Below are 17,932 nucleotides of genomic sequence, written 5' to 3'. Positions count from 1 at the left end.
ACCCCCTACTAGGAACTCTCCTGTTAGACTTTTACATTTCCTTAAATGCTTCTATTATTAATGTCTGCCTCTCTTAGACTGTAAGCTCCATGAGGGTAGGGACTTTGATCAGTTTTTGCTCTCTCTTCTATTGCCTGTGACTAGCACAATATATGGTACATAACTGATGCTAAATAAATATCCACTGAGTTAATAAATAACACAATGGTGTCCTTGGTGTAGAAAGGAGGAGAGAGATAAAGAGAATGAAAAAGAACATATAGTAGGGGTATAGGTAAGAGGAAAGAGAAAAAAATCAACAGTGATCTAACACTAGAGTTGATACAACCACTCTGAGTAATTACTTGAAGAACAATAGTAAAAACAGCATGGGTAGACTTCATGGTATACTTATGGTGCAGGTCAAGTATAAAAACTTGTACTAGAGAAGCCATGGTTGTGTATAGATTCGTGATTTTGATCTGATAATCAAATGCTCGTTTTCTCTTTTAGTTGCTAAGTCAATTATTCACTTAATGAATTACTGAATTGAATTCTAGTCTCAATGCCAACTCTGGTTAATAATTTTCTTTTTTGTTTGAGATAAAATTGACATTTAACATTGTGTTAGTTTTAGGTGTACAAGGTAATGATTTGATATATGTATATATTGCAAAAAGATTACAACAAGTTTATGTAATATCCATCACAACATAGTTAAATTTTTTTGTCTTGTGATGAGGACTTTTAAGATCTACTCTTTTAGCAACTTTCAAATACAGCAGGTCCTTGAATAAAGTTGTTTCATTCAACATCAGTTCATTATAACATTGTTTAGGGGGGAAAAATAAATTCCTGGCTGGGGCTACTGTCTGTGTGAAGTTTGCACATTTTCCCCATGTCTGCCTGGGTTCTCTGGTTTCCTGCCACATCCCAAAGATGTACATGTGGGGTTAATTGGTATACATCTACATTGTCCCAGTCTGCGTGAATGTGGCTGTGGGTGTGAGTGCACCCAGCAATGGAAGGGCATCCTGTCCATGGTGGGTTCCTGCCTTGCACCCAGAGTCACTTGAGTGGGCTCCAGCCACCTGTGAATGAACTGGAATAAACAGATTGGAAAGTAATCATCCTACTTGTTTTGAGTGACCTTTCTTAAATGAATGTGTCATTCACATTATATCAATGTTTAATATTTGAAGTGTTTTGGGTCTCTGTGTAGAAGTTTGGTGATGTTATTTGTGACCAGAAATATGCCACAAGAATTTAGCTCTTGTTTATATGGATTAGGCTATGATAGAGATTTTGATCTGGTGTGCCTCATGAATTTTTAAAACATGCAATACCTGACTATTATGTCAGAGGCACTGACCTCTTTTCCCCTTGTCAAATTGAAAAAATGAGGACAGCCAACATGACAATAGCTGTCCAGTGTGACTGCCCTGTCTTGAACCACAAATGTACAGACCATACAATGGAGGTGCATCTTATTGGTCACATTGCTTGATAAGTTTGGGTCTGACTGGTTAATTCTTGGTAGCAGGAATCCTTATAATACAAGTTTGGGAACCTCACTTTTTTAGAAAGTAACTTCAGAGCAAAAAGGGTAGGTAGTCATTATTATTAGTATTATTCTGTAAGTCAAAATTGTACCTACTTTTGTCAGATCAGCAAAAAATGTACTTTTTGGTGTGCCACAGAATTTTAGTAATTAGTTTATGTGTGTCAAGAGATGAAAATGGTGAAAATCACTGGGCTGGTATTATTAATCCTGTTTGACATAATTTTACTTAAGGTCAGTTTCCAAGAACCTGATGATGACATTAAGTGAGGACTTACTGTATAGCTGTCTCCTGTTATCTGACAGGGGTATGTTCCAAGACCCTCCGTGGATGCCAGAAACCACAAATAGTACTGGACCCTAAATATACTACCTTTCCTATACCTTCACACCTATGATAAAGTTTAATTTATAAATTAGGCACAGTAAGAGATGAACAACAATAACAAAGTAGAATAATTATAACAGTATACTGTAGTAAAAGTTATGTGTATGTGGTCTCTCTCAAAATATCTTACTGTACTGTACTCACCCTTCTTCTTGTGATGTGAGACAATACAGTGCCTATGTGATGAGATGGAGTGAGATGAACGATGCAGACACTGTGACATAGCATTAAGCTACTCTAAGGGTTACTTGGACACAAGCACTGCGATACTGCAACAGTCGATCTGATCATCAAGCATTTACAATGTGGTTACTCCAGACAAAGGATGATTCCCATTCTTTGTGGGATGAAGTGGGACGCCGGGAGATTTCATCATTTAGAATGGTATGCCATTTAAAACTTTTGAGTTGCTTATTTCTGGAATTTTTCATTTACTATTTTTGGATTATGGTTGACCGGAGGTAACTGAAGCTGCAAAGAGCAAAACCATGAATAAAGGGAGCCTACTGTATACAATACAGTATTGTTAACGATGGACGCCATGCTGTACATGACATCCCAAAGATTTATTTGTCTTGTAAGTGGAGGTTTAAATTTGTACCTTCTGACTGCCTTCACTCCTCTCCATACCTCCTCGCCCTGCTATTGCCTTCACCACTGTTCTAATGTATAAGGTGCAAAATTGCCATTCTCTGGAGCATTTTCTTAATCTGTTGACATCTTGCTTCTTGGCAATTGTCGTCAGTTTGGCTCAAATAAACTAAAAAATTCTTACGAGTTTGGACCTTTCTTACACTGACACTGGATAAACACATGTTTGTGTAATGCTATTTGATAAAATAGAATTTAAAATTGAATGCATATCAAACATACATGATCTTATTTAATCCTCAGACTGTTTTTAAGAAAAGTTTTAGTGCCACAATTACATAAGAAACAAAAATGTAAATAACTTCTACATGTTCATACTTTCAATAATAGACCCCAAATCTGTTGCAGCAGCCCACCTAGCTTTCCATTTGCAATTGATCCAATTAATTATCTTTTCCTGCCCACAGGCTTGCCCTTCCCACCACATTTCTGCTTCATATGTTCAAAGAGTTGGCAACTCTACTAAAAAAAAAACAAAAAAAAAAAATTAGCTTCTTAAGTTCATGGGATCACAGGTTTTTCTTCCTCACTTTTCAAAAAATTTTTTCAACGTAACCATTTTATAATGCAAAAACTGAAAATGCAGTAAAGAGGAAGGACCAATACCCTCTATCTTCACCCAGAAATCTGGGAAACTCCAACTCCAGAGACCCGCTTTGTAAAAATGCTTGCAGCGGTCCACCCTCACCGCGGTGAGGCTGATGTCGCAAAGAAAGAAAGGAAAAAAAAAAAAAAAAACTCCGCAAAACCCGCGGCGCTGCTTTACGGCACTCGCTCCGCCCCCTCCAAGGGCGGGTGACTGAAGCCCGCAAAAATGGGCTCTACCTGCTTTTTCAGCTGGGGTGTGACTGCCCTGGCAGGGTTGTTGCTCTTGTCCTTCGGCAGCTTGGCCACTAGTCAGATCGAGGTAGGAGTCAGCCCCCCTGAGCGATCGGGCCCTGGGAGGACAGCTTTGTCGTGGCTGTGAGCGCCCCAGCAGATGTCCGATACACAGAAGCAGAGGGAAGCCTGGAGTTCCTAGTCTCCTCCTAGGCCGACTGGACTGTGGGGAGGGTGTCACAGAGGACGGGATCGGACACTGTCGGTCTGTTTTAGCCTTTTAAAACTGTGAATTAAAAGAATCAAATTCTTGGGACGGGGAAGGGCCTGAGCCTTTGCCCCGACGAGTGCGTAGTCCCTAGCAGGTGAAACGTGAGCACAGGGTGCCAGCACTTACTTTCCTGCTGTTAAACTTCAGCTCTCCCCTTTGCTAGGAGTCAGGTGCGTACGGTGTTTTATTTTTGGTTGACAGGGCGTTCTGGCCTTTCATAAAGATTTTACTGTCCCCTGCACTCTGATCAGACCAAAGTCCTGTTCTACAGTTTGGATCTCTAGCATCATTCTCAGGCCTGCATATCAAGCTGGTTAAGGGGCCTGGGTAGTCCAGACATTTGAAAATGTGTCCATAGTTTTTATCTTCTGTCTATTATTCCATTTTCTATGGGGTTGCTCCTAGGCTAGAACCCTGCGGTTTTAAAAATCAACTCCTCTCTTTGTCCCACTTTTTAATCAAAACCAAACCTGTGTTCTATACTTTTAAAACTGGTTTTACCTATTTAATTCCCCTGGCTTAATGCAGGCCTGGCCATTTCTTGAGTAGCCTACTGAAGTTACTTTATCTTATTTTGCCCGGTTTCCAGACTCCTTCACTTAGGTGCTAGATTAGTCTTCATAAAATGTAAACATGATCACGTTATTCTTCTGATTCAATCTTTTCAGTGCTTTCCGATTGCATGCAGAATAAAGTTGACGTTATGATCTGGCTTCTGCCCACTTTTCGTCTTCTTATTGGAGCCCATCCTGACCATAGATTAGTGGACTCCACACTTTTTAAATACAATCCCCACCAGTTTAAAAGGGTTTTGAGCAAATATCCTTTTGCTCAATATGCACTCTCTATATATTCATGGATTACTGCTAATTAATATATATTTAATATTTATAAAGCATATTTTTGAGATAATGTAAATATGAATGGAAGTCTATTTTCCTCCTTTATTCTTGTGATTTATCTTGTATACTTCATTTTGGATACAATTACTTGCCCCCTTCCCCCTTTTTTGATTGTTACAGTGTTTTTTCACATTACCATGTTTTATACCTACTGTTCCTTCTGTCCATTTACTAAGATGTAGTAAAAGCATAACCTCTGTAGAACTTTTCCTTATCCCATTTCCTTTGATTCTACTGTTGTAATTTGTACATTAAGCTAGTAGTATAGCACTCATTGATTATAACCTATGTATGGTTTGTACTATGTGTTATTCCATCATTTTTTACTTGGAGTGCAATAGTTCCCTAATCAGTACATGTCAAATTATTCTTTCTTCCTTCTAGTCTATTTTCCAGGCTGCAGCTAGACTAACTTAAAAATGCAAATCTGTCCTGGCTGGTGTGGCTCAATGGATTGAGTGCAGGCCTGCGAACCTGTGTCACTGGTTAGATTCCCAGTCAGGGCACATGCCTGAGTTGTGGGCCAGGTCCCCAGCAGGGGGCATGCGAGAGGCAACCATACATTGATTTCTCTTTCTTTCTCCCTCCTTTCCCCTCTTTCTAAAATTAATAAAATCTTAAAAAAAAAACCTAAAAAAAATTTAAATCTGGTCATGTCACTTATGTACCTCAATATTGCTTTAAGGATAAAGAACACAATCTCTATTACGACCCATAAACAAGGCCCTGCTTACTTTGGCCCCTGCTTACACCTCTAGTTGTCTCTCTCTTTCAAACTTTTGCTTATGCTAATCTCCTTTCAGTTTCTCAAAATCTTTAAGCCCCCACTGCCATGAGGGCCCATGTTTCCTCAATCTGGAACTATCTTTCCTCTTTTTTTCATCTTTTGGATCCTAACCCAATTGTCATTCCTTTAGGGAAACCTTCCCGAATACTCCCCCTATCCCCGACCCCCCAAATCAAGTAATTTTCACCTGTTACACTCTTTCATGATAGGGTGTATCTTACTTTTACAGAATTCTTAGGGTGTCCTTATCTGCTTAATGTGTCTAGCAAGTTGGATAATAGCCTCTTTGGAGGCAAAGACTGTGCTTGTTTTTGCCCATCATTCTATTCTGAGCACTCAGGACCGTGACTGGCACATGGGGCCCAATGAAATGATGAATGAATGAATGTTACATTGTAGTGTAATGTATTTGCACGCTTGTCTTCTTTATTGCACCCTGGGATTCTTGAGAGAAATGATTTTCAATGATTTTTTTATCACTGTACGATACTTGATATCTGGCATCAGAGGTGTCAGATACCAACTATATGAGAATGAATGAGTAACTTTACACTGCCTATATTGTCTAAACAATCACAAAAGAGTTGTGCCATCTCAAATTTTTCGCTAAAGTCATAATGATGTAAGAATTTTGGAGATGGAAGGGACATTCAGCTCTCATTTTCTACATGAGGAGAGTCAAGTGTAGGGAGCTAAATGACCTACCCCAGTCTTGCAGCCAGGTGAGGGATATAACCTGGGCTAAAAGCCCAATCTTAAAATTTCCAAACCAAGACTTTACCTCCTATAGCATGTTGCTTTTTTTTTTTTTTTAAAGCATTTAGGTAGCTGTTCAAAAAGGTTAAAAAGAAGGATGTGTGTGTATGTATATGTATATGACACATTTGAGGGAATTTTTAATTTCATTCTCCCTGAAATTTTATTGCCAGCTGAAAATAAAAGAACTAACATTTGTTATATAATTACTAGGTTCCAGTCACCATTTCTACATTCTGTGAGTCAGGTAACATTACCATTTTATAGATGGGGAAATGGAGGTCACAGAAAAGTTAAACAGCTTTCCTAAGTTTATACAGGTAGTAAGTAATAGGGCCACGATTTGAATCCAGGCAGTTTACTGGTCTAGTAATTAATATTGCTTAAGAGCAGATCTGAGGTCATTATGGTTTACAGTCATTATTATTTTAAGATATAAAAAATCATGTGAATTAGGTATCTGGATTGCTGAGGTTTTTAATGTTCCATGCCAGCAAATATAATTCAGAGTCACCTTAGCATATTAGTGAAATGGTACATGGCAGTATGCTAGATAATGTACTCAGTCAATTATATTGATAAGTTCAAATGAAGAAATTGGAAGCACCCCACACAGAGTATGAATAAATGTTGAATGAAATTTCAACAGGAATGGTATTAATTGTTATGTGTTGAATCAAGATTTGGAATAAGTCATTCACAATTTGAAGACTGAATGGAAAACTAAAAGCATGTAAGGAAGAGATGACTGGGACAAAATGTTTAAAATCAAACAGCCCGTCCCCCAAATAATGCCCCCTAACAAAAAAATAAAACTTTATTGGTCCTTCATAAAGTAAAAAACTAGAATCTTTATAACCTTACATAATGAAGACTAATTGTTACTACAGCTGTGAAAACTTCATGAATCTTACCTGTTATTTACCAGTCTTTATTCTCGGAGATGTGGCTTTCTTCTAATCTTTTGCTATTTGACTGATAGGATCAAACAGAACAGTTCTTTAGAAGTGGTCACACAAACAACTGGGCTGTTTTGGTAAGTATATTCTATAAAGGTATACCATGCTATTCACCGTAGATATGCCTCTGAGAAAGTTTCGTGTGAATCAAATTTTTGAAAATAAAATTTATTATATTTTATACTAGAAATTCTTTATTTTGATTTGCTGTATTTTAAATTGACTGTATCCACTAGCAATATTCTTTGCCTTCATATATCTGTCAAGTGGCAATGTGTTAATAACTAAAGATAAACTAGGGGTGCTGTTGTTAAAGGAAGCATTATGTAAGATGTTGGGTTATTTTAATAATGGAAACTAGTAGTTATATTTCTTATTTATAATATTAGTTTATAGATACTCTCTACTTAGGCTGTTTTATTTTTATTAAAGATTTTCTTCTCTTTGCAAAAGTATATGATCATTGTAGAAAATTCAAATTATACAGAATAGCTTAGAAGACAGGATTAATTTTATGTTATGTGAATTTCACCTCAAGTGAAAAAAGAAAGGAAAAATGTCTTCATGTCCCATATGCCAAAATCAACATTTTGGTGACTATTCGTCTAAACTTCTCTTTCTTCATATATAAGCATAAAGATAGGTGATTTTTATATAACTGGGATTATAGCTGCTCTTTTACAGCCCCATAGCAGTATATCTTGGGGAATCTTTCTCTGCCAGTAGATATGGAGATACATCATCTTTTCCAAAGCCTGTATTGTTTTCTTTTTTATGAATAGATCGTCTTTTCCAGTTCATGAGCATTTGGATCCTAAGTTTTTCATTATTTTAAACAGAGCTGTGTTGGCCATCCATATGCATACATCTTTGTGAACTTGACTGATTTTCTCTTTAGGATGAAATCGTAGGCATAAGGCTGGGAAGTCATGGAGCACAATAGCCCTCTGAAAATGCTCTACCTCTTTTTATAATCTCAGGTCAACTGTGTATTATTAATTTTTATCTTTTCTTTTTGAACAGTGGGCAACAAATTAAATTTTATTTTAATCTGCATTATTTTGATTCTTAGAAAGTTGTGCTTATTGGCTTTTATTTTTTCTTCTGACTCTGTTGTTGTTGGTTGTGTGAATTATCTTCAATTTATCTGGATTTATAAATTTGTCTTTTTAATTTCCCAAATAGGTTACATGTAATTGATTTTGTTTTTCTTGTGCTCGAAAAGTATTTGGAGAATAATTTTGCTACTGGAGATTAATTTAATGATATTTACATGATTAGAAGACGCAATAAATTTGACTTAATGAAAAATGCATAAAAGGGTCCACTGGAAGAAAGGATGAGGAAATACAGAGGCAAGAAAGGGAGCTGATTTTTGTGAAAAAGGAAGGGAGCAAAGAATGTGTAGCATTTCAAAGCCAGTAACTCTTGTTGGAAAGGAGGAAGATTGGGGAACTAAGGATAAAATAAGAATGTGAACGAGGTAGGGAGAGGAATTCAAGCAACTGACCTCAGTCTCTGTTGCCTTTTTGGGAATGGATTCGCAAGAGGCTGACTTTTGAGGCATGCTGTTAGATTTTCTAGTACCTTTGATACCATTTTTAGGAATGTTTCTTTCTTTTTTTTAAAATGCCATTTTGTGTCACTTCAGAAACTGAATTTACTATATCATAATATAAAAAATAATTGCAAAACATTCTACTAGTGATTTTTTTTCAAGTGTAAAGCTAGCATGAATTATTTCTAGTTGTTGAGCTTTATAATGCATTCTCTTATGTACATAAAAAACTGTTTTGTATGTTGTGTTCTAGTCTCTACATTTTTTTACAACTAAAATTAGGAAGAATTCCAGAGCAAAAGAAGTATTATAGAACCCAAGGTAGCTAATTTTTTTCTATTATGTGAAGGGATTATGTACACTGTCTTTGATTTGAAGAATTTAATCTTTTAGAAGCAGGAACATTATAGAATCACATAAATTGAGGGTAACTGAGTTGGTTCACTATTTGATTGCATTCCCAAAGATTTGTTTTCTTTTAAGCTGAGGGATCTTTTTATTTAATACTATTTATGAAAGACCTCTTTCTAGAGAAATTGGTTTTATTGATAATTCTTTATGTGCTCTACTGTTTCTAAGCTTGAATTATGATATATTCTTTCTTTAGGCATCTCTATGTACTTCCTAAAGAGAAATTATTCTGTAATTTTGTGACTTGTTTTGATTCATAAAAATAATACTTTTTTTTTAACACTTTAGGTGTGTACATCCCGATTCTGGTTTAATTATCGACATGTTGCAAATACTCTTTCTGTTTATAGAAGTGTGAAGCGGCTAGGTATTCCTGACAGGTAAGAATTCTTAACAAAACTTAACTCTGAATCTCAATGAAAATCACCCTTAGATGATTGTTATTATATTTGTATTTTTGTGTTGCTTCTGAAAAACATAAGGGAACTTGAAATTTTTTTATTGTTGTTAGAACATACCATCATGTTTGAGGTAACTTGTTTAAGACCATAGTGGCAAATTATATAAATATCAATCAATACTAAGGTAAAAAGATTTGATAAAGTATAATTGTTTAGTATCATTTATTTAATCATTAAGTGCCCCAGTGTGTATTTTTAATTACAGACAACAGAAGACAATTCTGACTGATTCAAGTAGAAAAGGACTTTACTGAAAGCATATTGATTAGTACACCAAATTGATGGGAAGGCTGTAGCTTTAAATAGTTAAGAATGACAAAAACTAGATAGCAAAGAAGACATATCTTAAATCATGACTTAAAACCAGCCCAGTGACAATAACGCAATAGCGAATTGCTGAAGTCTGCACTTAGCTACTGCATAGCTCCTGCCATTGACTTTGGAAACTTAATATTGATACTGCTGCCTACTGCCGGAATCCAACCTTTCCTGTCCCAGCATCTTAAGAGTCTCTAGCTCTTAGTATAGAGCCCTTGGAGGGATGTCATTGGCACAGCGTGGTGTAAGTGCTCATGTGCAGGCTTCCGGGGGTTGGAGGGCGTGATCGGAAGAACAAGTGTATGACATTGCTGGCTTCTGTGTGAGGAAGTAGACTCTGCCCTCTCTGAGAACTCATCAAATGGGATAGTTCCTAATTATGTGACAGAGTTCAGGTATTAGGCAGAACCTCCACCCTCGGATACATGTCCTCTATATTTGGTTTTTAGATATGATAGATCTGCTTTTGCGACTACGAAAGCTGTTATTGAAGAAACTGCAGTCAATTCAGTAGTTTAACTTTGATTTATTTAGTCCTGTGTTCCTCTCTACCTGTGAGGCAGTATGAAAAGGACTAGCAGTCAGACAAATCTGAACTAGAAGTCTGGACTTAGTGGTGATTTTTGGTTAAGTCACTTGGCCATGCTAAGCCTGTTTCCTCAGCTTTATGTGGTAATAATGGCACCTTTTTTGCAGAATTCAGGTACTTGCATGAAAACAAATAGAGCTGTGAAGAAAGTGCTGCAGGAGCAGAAAAGCAGTGAATAACTCAGGAAACAGTTCTATTTCATGTGAATAGATCATTTTAACCTAAGAAGCTGACAAGAACTATAATTTAATTCCTGTATTTAAGTAGAAAATAAGGCAGCTCTATAATATTACCATTTTTTAAAAAGTACATTAAATTAAGTCTGAGAAAGGATGATTTGTTAAATCAGGTATGCAGGTATTAATCATTCTTGTAATTAGCCAATTATGATTTGCCAGTTGCTTCTCCTTAGTAGGTCATAGGGTTAATCCTTTGGTTTTTAACTCTTGTTGCTCCTACCCTCTGTTCACCTCTTGGGAGCTACTGTGTATGGTTTGGCAGTGGTTTTCACTTTGGTAACGAATCTTTGTTTGCTCTGTAAGTCATTAGGAAATGTTTAAATGGTTGAAGTAAGTTTTAGATGAACTTTTTAGAAGTTGAATATAACTATGGGATATATTTTTTATATTATATAATTAGTAAGTTTGTCCCTGGGTTTCTGAAGAATATTCTTTAAAAGCTTATTCTTGTTTCAGATAATTGCCTGTCTGTATCTCTGTTTATAAAGTCGTTGTTGGGGAATGAATTGGGGATTTAAACAGTTTGATATTTAACAAACAGAAATCAAAGAAAAAAGTCTATTTGGCTTTTCACCTATTATGGTGAATACTCCTCTTATTGGTAACTTGTCCTACTTCTACCGGAATTAACTATAAAAATATAAGTGGATTTTTATTGAGAAAATAAGAAATTATTATGAAATAACACCTTGGAAACTTAAAATCATTAAGAATAGTAAATTTCAAAGTACAGTTTGAATTTATTTTATACATTATGGAATCTCTTCAAGTTAAAACGGCATTATAACTTCTGTCATACTGCAGTATGTATCCTGAGAAAAACGATTGGTCACTATATTTAATGACAATTAGGAGTAGAAATCTGGGTTTTAAAAAACTTGGTTTGCTTTTTTGAAGGAGCTTTTTACCTTTGTATTGAAATGCAAAGTATTTGCATTTAGCTTTCCCAGACGTTTCAGTGAGAAATTAGTTCATGTTGAAAATCACTTACTAAAATACATGTCACATGTGATTCATTTTTTTGAAAGTTCGTATCAGTGTGATAGTTCCATAGAACCTGCTTGAAATGTCACATTAGTCATCTCACGACTTTTATTCCGATTTCTCTCTGATCTTCTGTCTGTATTTCACATACTCTGACTAGATTGAGCTATTCTCTCTGCCTGGAATGGTTGTTTATACCTCTAGCTCAGTGTTACCTAAACCTGGCTGTGATTGTGAATCACTTGTGGTGCATGTTGAAAATACTGATTTCTCAGCTTTACCTCTGAAGATTTTAATTTAGGAAATACGCAGTGAGGTCCAGACATCAGCTGTGTATGTGGTTCTGATAAACAGCCAAGTTTAGGAAGCACAGCTTTTAACTTTTACCTGACTTCCAAATTCACTTTACTGTAGTAGGTCAAAAAGCATGTCCTGACTCCTTTTTTTGCTTCTATGGTTTTGCTTCTATACTTTGATTATATACAGGATACCATAGAAGCTAATTTATACTAATTTAGTATGTTTCCCTTACTAGATTATAAACTCCTTGAAGGGAATGAAGATTATATTTTATTTCACTTTTGTATTTCCAGCATCTAGAACAGTGCCTGCCACATAGTAGGTGCTCAGTAGGTACTGGTTAAATAAACATGTGACTGGGACATACGTCATCAGGCAAAGCAAACACAAGTTTGTACTTTAAAAGTAAAAACATTTCTATTGCAGAAATTGTGTTAGTCTGATTTTTATTAAGTGTTATTCTGATATAAAAGACATTTTCATAAGTGTTTCCATAATTTTATGATACTGTTTCAAAAAATTGACTCGGGGAGAAAAGATTTTATTGGTTACTGGTAAAAATAAAAAGACCTGTTCATAAGACCTTTGCAGCTGCCCTCCTGCCTATTGTCATTTTTATGCCTAAGCTCCATGGGTGACAGGTGTCTTGCACTCTGTGCCCATGCTTTCTGTAACCTTGCTCAACCACAGAGACTTTTTTGGTATTTGTGTGGTTTTAGCTTCCTGGAACATTTCACTATTTTTAGGAAATTTTTTGCCCTCACGTAACTTTTTTGAACTAAACTCCTGTTTTGCTGCCTCCAGTATGTTTATTATGCTTAAATGAGGAAGAGAAAAGGCATTATTAAGTAGGGATTAGTTTTAAAGTCAGTATGTGTATCAAAGATTCAGCAAAAAATTATTCTATAAAATTTCTTAAATAGTACATAAAGTATAGTATTGTCTTTCATCAAATCTAACACAGCCAGTTTTTCCTCCAGTGCTAGAGCAGAATACTGTTTTCTTTGGGGTAGTACTTGGTGAAGTGGTTCACTTAGGATTAGGGTATGAAAAATATACTATGTTTAGTACTGGAATTGTGATGCTTAAGCTGTGAGAGGCAGTAGGAATCGACTGAGGGAATACTCGTAGAATCATTGTTCTTACCTCATTTTTACTTTGTGGAACATACTTTGAGTATTATGGTAGGTGAGATCTGTCTCTTTTTAAAAAAAAATATGATTTACGTCTACTACAAGTTGGGTGGATGCGAGTTTTTATAATGTCTGATAAACTATTTCTGTAATTAGATTCAGCAACGTTTTGGACTGTTTTCCCTTACTCTACATTTTAATCATTATGTGAGATTAATATTCCTAATTTAAACTTTTCATTCTTCATCTCCCCTTATTTATAAACTCTAGTGTATGCAAAATAAAATTTGAATCCCTTATGGTAGCCTGCAAGATTTTTGCAATCTGGTTCTAAATACAGTGTTCTGATCATTTAATTTCAATTCAATTTCTTCTTGTTAGTCCATGAATTAGTTTCTGTCATTGTCTTACACTACTTGTCCTTCCACCAAATTCAATCCATGCATTTTCTAAAGCTTTCTTGGTCCTTATTGCATAAATAATATATTATTTATACTTGTACCATGGCATCTTTTTGTATGTATTGGTCTTATTTCTTCAGGCTGGTTCTAATTCCTCACAATGAATTCTTTGTTATATTGTGCATAGTTCGATAAATGAATGAAAGTATGCTAAAGTCCCTTTGCCAAGTGGAACCTGGTTGGTCTGACTAGACAGGAAATACTTATACATACTGCAATTTTATATTTTCTTTAAATATTGTTTCTCAAACTGTATTGATCTAAATGTGCTTTATAGTTGATTTTATAAACTATTTCCCAATTCCAACATTAGAGATCCATGGGTGGGATGATTGCACCAGGGAACTTTAAATTCATTTCTTTCTATCAGATACAAGTAGATAAGAGAGTTGCCTAGGACATGTTAACTTCAGTTTTATTTATTCCCTACCTTCCTACTGTTTAAGTTCCTTTAGGATATACTTTTCATTTTTGGTCTGTTGTCTGTTTTAACTTCTCTCTTAAGTAATAAACATTGGAATTTAAATGTGAACTCTGGTAATTTTTTTGTAAATTAAAAAGAAAAATTACTAATTGCCTATTATTATTTTTAAAATTACATTGGTAATATAGCTTTTGACTATTGCTTTTTGTGCTGATGTGGATTAGATTGTGTATATAAGAAGGTATTTTCCAAGGTAGAACATTAATAAGATACTTCTGGATTTTTTTGTACTTACTAAAATAATGTGGAGAAGGGCATGATTATGAGATTTGTTGAAAATACTTGTGCATTTTCTCTTATGAGGTCAGCCAAAGGGGACCCCTGTTTCTGGCTTCTTCCTCTGCCTGCTCTGTACCAAACATTCATTATCCTTCATAATTCAGGCACTGTGTTAGGGATTTTATAATAATTTATTTCATTTATTCTTTGAGGTCTTTGTGAGAGATTGTATTTTTTCTCACATTACATGTTAAAAATGGTTACTTGGTATGGTTAAATGACTTAATTAAGGTCCATAAAGCTAGTATAAAATAATAGAAACAGAACTTGAATTCAGGTCTTTAGACTTTATGACTGGAGCATCTCTATTATATCATAACTATTTTCCTCCCTAAGAAATTATAGCAGTGAATATTTATGTGGTATTTAGAATTAGAAATTTTTAAAAAAATATCTCATTTTAGTTTTATGGCATTCCTATAGAGGTTGGTATAATTAAGCACACCAATTATTTAATACTGTATTAAACTAAAAAACATATCTACATGATGAATATAGTACTGAGGTGTTATGAAAATAGTTAATTTAATAAGTATAAGAAATGCCTCTCCCATGTTCCCATTTTCTTATTTTTTCCATAATTTTTATTATTATCTGTATTAGTTCATATTTCATGTACTTCCTCATTTACTTCATGTTTGCAACTGTAATAAATGCTTCTGTATTTCAGCAGCTTTGTAGCTGTTTATTCCCTGTCTCTACTCTCTCTCCCCTCCAATTCATCCTACACACAGCTGTTAGAATTATCTTTCTCAGACACTGGTTGTCTTTTTACTCCCACGATCAAGAATCTTCAGTGGCTCTGTTGCCTCTCTAGAAAATTCAAATTTTTCAACCAGCCTTTAGTCTTTAACTACTGCTTTGTTAATTCAAATATACTATGTTCATTTTTTTGTTACGACATCTGCTACTTAATGTTTAGTTACTCCCATTTCTATTTGCATTTTTTACTATGTATCCCACCAAGAACACCTAGAATATTCACTGTGTTCGCCTTTCCTGCCTGTATGTTGTTCTTTCCTTTGGGTCACAGTGTAGCACGTTGTAGAGTACTCTGTACAGTGAGCTAATTCAGTGATTTTTAAAAATCATTACAGTTTATAAAATTTTCTAAATTAAATACATATTTAAAATTATATTTTATTACTATTTTTCTTATGATTTTGCCTTATTTTTTATGAACAAAAGGACTAGAACTGTAATAAACGTGCTTTGTAAATAATTTGCAATATATCGTTGTAGTTATTGTCAAGATAACATTAACTAATGCCTTTGAATGTTCTGGTTCTTGTCTCCTGTCACTTCTCAATGGTTTTTTTTTCCTCTACGCTCCATAAAAATATAAATAATAATGTTTGAGTATGGATACTTAGAATAGTTAAAAAGTTGAAAAGTGCTCTGAGGAAGAGAATAGTGACGAAGGTAAAAGGAGCATTTTTGCATGGCCATCATACTCATGTGTAGATTAACTAGAACCTATTTGCATGACTAAGGACATGGTGAAGGGTTTTATGGCGCAAAGGGGAAATATCTTTATTGATTTGTAAGTAGATGGAAGGTTTTGGGATGTTGAATATGTGTGATGCTTATTCCTTCATCAACATCACTGTCTTCATTTTGACACTTTCCTCATATCTGGTAACCTGATTTTCTTGACTTTATTATTTTTTAGAATCATTTTTACTATTCTTGCGTCTTGTTCTTTCATATCAGGTTGTCAAGTACTTAAAACCATGCTCCTCTCACTTTTGTCATTACTCTCATCTTTAAAGCACATTTCACTTTTGATTTGCATCGCAGTGACTTTTAGATTAACTTAGAGTGGGCTTCTTTATGGTATTAAATCTTTCAATTTATGCATAAAATATATCTTACTTTAATTATTTGTTCAACATCTTGCAACCAAGTTTTATAATTTTTAATTTTTCTGCGTAAACATTTTTGGTAGAATTTTTCGTTCTCTTATATTTTTTGTTGATATTGTAAATGGTACCTTTTAAAAATATATTGTACATTTTTCTTCTGTTGTGCGTGTAGTTTTGTATATCGTTTTAGCAACTTGCTGAGCTCATTAATTTTAATAATTTGACTATAAAATTTTTTTGCACATCATGTATCTGATAAGGGGTTAATATCCAAAATATATAAAGAACTCACACAACATAGAAGCCAAAAGACAAACAATCCAATTTAAAAATGGGCAGAGGATCTGAATAGACATTTTTCAAAGAAGACATACAGAAGGCCAATAGGTCCATAAAAAGATGCTCGACATTACTAATTATCAGGGAAATGCAAATCAAAACCACAATGAGGTATCACTTCCTACTTGTTAGAATGGCTTTTATCAAAAAGACATGATAGCAAGTGTTAGCAAGGATGTGGACAAAAATAAAACCCTTGTGCACACTGTTGGTGGGAATGTAAATTGGCACAGCCACTGTGGAAAATAGTGTTGAGGTTCCTCAACTACTGAATGATCCAGCAGTTTTATTTTTGGGTATTTATTTGAAAAAACTGAAAACGCTGGCTCAAAAAGATTTGTGCACCCTCATGTTTATTGCATATTATTTACAGTAACCAAGATATGGAAAAAGCCTAAGTGTCCATGGATGGTTGAATGGATAAAGAAAATGTGGGATATATAAGCAATGGAAAGTTATTCAGCCATAAAAAGGAAGGAATCCTGCTATTTGCAACAACATGGATAGACATCAAGGGCATTACGCTAAGCGAAACTAGAAAGACAAATTCAGTAGGATTCCACTTTTATGTGGGTTCTAAAAAAAGCTAAACTGAAAGATTCAGAGAACAGATATTGGTGGTTGCCAGAGGTGGGAATGGGTAAAATGAGTGAAGGTGGTTAAAAGGTACAAACTTCCAGTCATAAGATTAGTAAGTCCTGGGGAGGTAATGCACAGGAAGGTGTTTAAAAAGAAAAGTACAAGCTCTAGACTCAGATGGCATTAGTTTAAATCCCGGTTGTCTTGTTGAATTAAACCAGACCACGCCGTGTAATTGAACTTCAGAAATGGTCAGGAATGATGGCTTGACTTCACGTTGCTTTTGCTTCTTATTGTTACTAAATCAAAGAAGAATGCAAAACATGCAAAAGGATAAAGATATGAGCAAGTGGCTACAGCTCCCCTCTATTTCCCTAGTTTCTCACCTTGGTGATCCCGAGCCCATAGACAGTGAGAAACCATCTGGGTCAGAGGAATCAGAACAGTCACTAGGGGAAGTGTCACTCAAAAGTTCTACCCACTATTATGTAGGACAGTCACTTGCTGTGCCTATGGTTCGTACTTACATGCTTTACTTCCTATTATATCACCAGGCCTTTAATAAACCTGAATATGGCCTGAGAAGGCTACTGCTAGTTTTTTGATCTTGGACAAATTATTGAATCTCCCTCTGCTTTTCAGTAAGATGGGGAAACGATACCTGCATGAGGTGAACCTTCTGGGTTCATCATTCTGGTTGGGAGTAATTCCCAGCTCCTTTTTTTCTTGCATCATCCCATAATCTCTTGAATCAGCCTTCCATGTTTCCTGATTACTTTCTTTGCATTGGTCTAACATTAAATGACATACTAGTGTTACTACTACTGTGACAGTCTGAATTTTAAGAATTCAAGGCCAT

At 35.1% G+C, this 17,932-nt stretch overlaps 1 protein-coding gene across 1 annotated transcript in view; it reads left to right on the top strand.

Annotated features, from left to right (window-relative positions):
- Nucleotides 1–3,358: 3,358 nt before the first annotated feature.
- The window catches only part of PIGK (phosphatidylinositol glycan anchor biosynthesis class K), a 99,499-nt gene continuing 84,925 nt past the window's right edge, over nt 3,359–17,932 (top strand). Inside the window, exons 1-3 of the mRNA XM_054566866.1 lie at nt 3,359–3,486; nt 7,097–7,150; nt 9,331–9,422. Coding sequence (XP_054422841.1) covers nt 3,394–3,486; nt 7,097–7,150; nt 9,331–9,422 — 239 coding nt within the window. The 5' untranslated portion in view covers nt 3,359–3,393. The remainder of the gene's footprint in view (nt 3,487–7,096; nt 7,151–9,330; nt 9,423–17,932) is intronic.

This window comes from Pteronotus mesoamericanus, unplaced genomic scaffold (genome assembly GCF_021234165.1).
Source record: "Pteronotus mesoamericanus isolate MK-2021 breed Mesoamerican mustached bat unplaced genomic scaffold, CSHL_Meso_final contig_181, whole genome shotgun sequence".
Classification (NCBI taxonomy): Eukaryota; Metazoa; Chordata; class Mammalia; order Chiroptera; family Mormoopidae; genus Pteronotus; species Pteronotus mesoamericanus.
Note: the sequence above shows the minus strand (reverse complement) of the source record. Positions and strands in the feature narration are given on the sequence as shown.